Source organism: Arvicanthis niloticus, chromosome 9 (assembly GCF_011762505.2).
Source record: "Arvicanthis niloticus isolate mArvNil1 chromosome 9, mArvNil1.pat.X, whole genome shotgun sequence".
Lineage (NCBI taxonomy): Eukaryota > Metazoa > Chordata > Mammalia > Rodentia > Muridae > Arvicanthis > Arvicanthis niloticus.
This window is the reverse complement of record NC_047666.1, coordinates 18646894-18650284: the sequence shown is the minus strand read 5'-3', so window position 1 is coordinate 18650284 and position 3391 is coordinate 18646894. Positions and strand designations below refer to the sequence as shown.

At 41.6% G+C, this 3391-nt stretch overlaps 1 protein-coding gene across 1 annotated transcript; it reads left to right on the top strand.

Moving 5' to 3' along the window:
• LOC117715502 (regenerating islet-derived protein 3-gamma) lies at positions 1-2631 on the top strand. Its single transcript, XM_034512348.2, has 6 exons — positions 1-132; positions 343-423; positions 1004-1122; positions 1322-1459; positions 2044-2167; positions 2346-2631. Exons 2-6 carry the CDS (start codon positions 348-350, stop codon positions 2411-2413), a joined length of 525 nt encoding a protein of 174 aa, XP_034368239.1. The 5' UTR covers positions 1-132; positions 343-347; the 3' UTR covers positions 2414-2631.
• Positions 2632-3391: the final 760 nt, after the last annotated feature.

Sequence of the window (3391 nt, the reverse complement as noted above, 5' to 3'; positions counted from 1 at the left end):
ATTCACTTTGATGCCCCTCCCTCAAATATTATTATAAAAACAGTCATCTCTGTCCTGACAAACCATCCAAGGTATCTGCAAGATAGCTAAGTAGCTGCTTTCTTGGGTTCAACCATTATACCACAGGAGAAGGTATGGTCTTGTTCTCACAAAAAACAGGACTCTGAGAATCAGCATAGAGAACCTGGTGTTTTCAGGGGAAGGGAACAAGGTGTATTCTTTTCATTCCAGAATCAAAGAAGGAGAGAGTTAGTTTTCCTGCAGTTAGTTAAAGAAGACAGAACAGATTGGTCCTCTCAACATGTTCTCTTCACCATGACTCTGGTCGTTCCTTCCTTACAGACAAGATGCTGCCTCGTATGGCCCTCAGCATCATGTCCTGGATGCTGCTCTCCTGCCTGATGCTCCTTTCTCACGTGCAAGGTAAAGTTTAGAGTGTCCAGTGAATGTCCCTTGAGTGTCCAGAGTCAAACAGAAAAGGAAGGTTCTGGAGAGTCTCATGTGATAATGATAAAGAGAGTCTTACATAAGATAACTGGCTGAAACAGAACCATCATCCTGCTTCCCTCTAAGTCACTAATGATAGATGGTATCATGGCAGCTCATTCCTGAAATTAAAGAGTTTCCAATATTGCTAGCAATTTTAGATAATGGGTTGAAGGAAAGTGTGGAAGTCATTAATGAACTGTTGAGAAAAATAAGGGTTGGATGGGCCAATTTAGAAATTGACAGCCCTAGAATTAGGAATCTATGAATAATATGGGAAGAGTGAAGCATGAAATTAAAAGAAGAAAATTTCCCACAAAGTAGGCCAATCTCAAGACCAAGAAGACTCTTAGCGAGAAATGATATTATGTATTCTGTATTGTGTATTCTGTATAGTCTGTACTCTGATACTCTGTGTTCTTGACTTAATCTCAAAAGGCAGGCCTCATCAACGTTTGCTAAATTGACCTTCCTATCCACTTCACCACACCACTTTCTTTATCTCCTTCCACTCAAGGTGAAGATGCCAAGGAAGATGTTCCGTCTTCACGCATTAGCTGTCCCAAGGGCTCCCGTGCCTATGGTTCCTATTGCTACGCCATGTTTAGTGTATCTAAAAACTGGTTTGATGCAGATGTGAGTACTTGAGGGTGCAGAGGAGGGAAACAATGGGAGGTACCTGTCAGTCACAAAAGAAGGGGGCTCCAACGTTCATGGTTCCTTGAGAATCAAAATGAACATCCCGTCATTCATTCAGTACCTCTACCATCTACATTTGCTTGCCATTAACTAATGAAGTTTCAGTCTGCCACTAATTCTGCCCCCCTTTACCTAGCTGGCCTGCCAGAAGAGGCCTTCAGGACATCTTGTGTCTGTGCTCAGTGGAGCTGAAGCTTCCTTTGTGTCCTCCATGATTAAAAGCAATGGTAACAGTGGCCAAAACGTGTGGATTGGGCTTCATGACCCAACACTGGTGAGATACTATCTCCTTCCATCTGATTTCCCTCTCATTGATTTTGTTTCCAAGTTCACTTTCTGTGTTTCTATGAGAAAAGCCCAAATTATAACTAGAGCTAATATTTTGGATTATAACTGGAGCAAAAATGGGTTCCTTAACTCTGTGGAGGTCCCTAGTCTTCAGATGATGTCTATCTGACCATGGTCAGCCTTTACAAAGTTCCTCAATTAGTGTTTCAAAATCCCTTTTGTGAGTTTGAGAATGTTTGTACCTATAAGTTTGAGTGAACAAAAGAGAGAAGATATCTGTATTTGTTCTTTCCAGAATCTATGTGGGCCTTGAAGTTCAGAGAATTTTACAAAAGAATAATCTGCTATATTCCTCAAGGGTCATGCTAACTTTTTTGGGGTTTAAACAGATTGTAATTATCACTGGGGATATGGTAATAGGAGGAAGATATTTAGGTTGAATTCTGGCCAGCATCTGAAAGAATAGATCAATTCCATGATTTTGAACATAAGTATCAGCTATTCCCAGAAAGGGATCATGTAAGCAGAGCTTCAGTGGTTATTCATTTCCCATGGCTTCCCCACTTCTAGGGCCAAGAACCCAACAGAGGCGGATGGGAGTGGAGCAATGCTGATGTGATGAATTACTTCAACTGGGAGACGAATCCCTCCTCTTCCTCAGGCAATTACTGTGGTGCCCTGTCACGAGCCTCAGGTAAGACTAGGGAAGTCCTCCCTGAAAACCAATGCTTTTCTAGTCTTTCCCATTCTTGATCTCTCATCTTTCTTTCGTGTCTCTCTTTCCTTTGTTTCTTCTTCCCCTGGAGTGAGACACTCAAAAAGATGATACAATGACTCTAACATCTAGACCACTTACACTTCTGTGTCTGCAGGATTTCTGAGGTGGAGAGAGAATTATTGTAGCTCAGCCTTACCCTATGTCTGCAAGTTCAAGGCCTAGAGGATGGAGTTGACACCATGAGCTGATATACACCTCGCCACAATCAAGAACCCAAATGTGAAGATTGATGAAAAAGGGAATGTTCTCCCCACTTTTGAATTCTGACCTCCTGATTTTCTCCTCCACCACCCCTTCTTTCCTCTCATCTGAGACTTTTCTGTGTGCTGTGGCCTGAGATCTCAAAGCATAACAATAAAATATATAACTCTTGCTCATAATTGCTTGTGCTCTAGTCACTTGGTAAATGAACAAATTATATCAGTTAAAAGAAATAGGTAAAAAGAGCTGAATTTTAATGGAGAAGAGAGAGACATTTTCTTCATTTGTGTAAATACAAGAAGAGCTTTCATGGTCCTATAAGGTATTCCTGATGCTCCTTTATGGAATTCTAACTAATCTACTGGGTCATGTACACAAAAAGGCATAAATATGAAAGTAGAAGTGGAGTTATAGAAAGGAGGAAAGGGATCAGTGATAGTGGTCCGAAGATGAGAAATGGGGACTGCATACAAAGCACATGGCTTACATATGTGAAAGTATCATAAAAAGGAATGTGTGATGGTTGTGTGTGTGTGCCTTGGTGTGTTTGTGTGTGTCCATTTATTATTATTATTATCATTATTATTTAATCTTATTTAATAGTTCAGTCATTATCCCCTCCTAGTATGCCCTCCAACTGTTTATCATCTTATTCCTCCTCCCCTGTCTTCAAGAGGATGCCCCCCAGGCCTCCTCTCACCAGACTCCCCACTCCATGGGGCCTCAAGTCTCTCGAGTGTTAGGTACATCTTCTCTCACTGAAACCAGATCAAGCAATCTTCTGCTGTATATGTGTCAGGGGCTTCACATCAACTAGTGTATGCTGCCTGGTTGTTGGCTCAGTATCTGAGAGATCTCAGGGATCCAGGTCAGTCGAGACTGCTGGTCTTCCTATAGGGTTCCCCTCCTCTTCACCTTCTTATAGGAGTATCAGTTTAA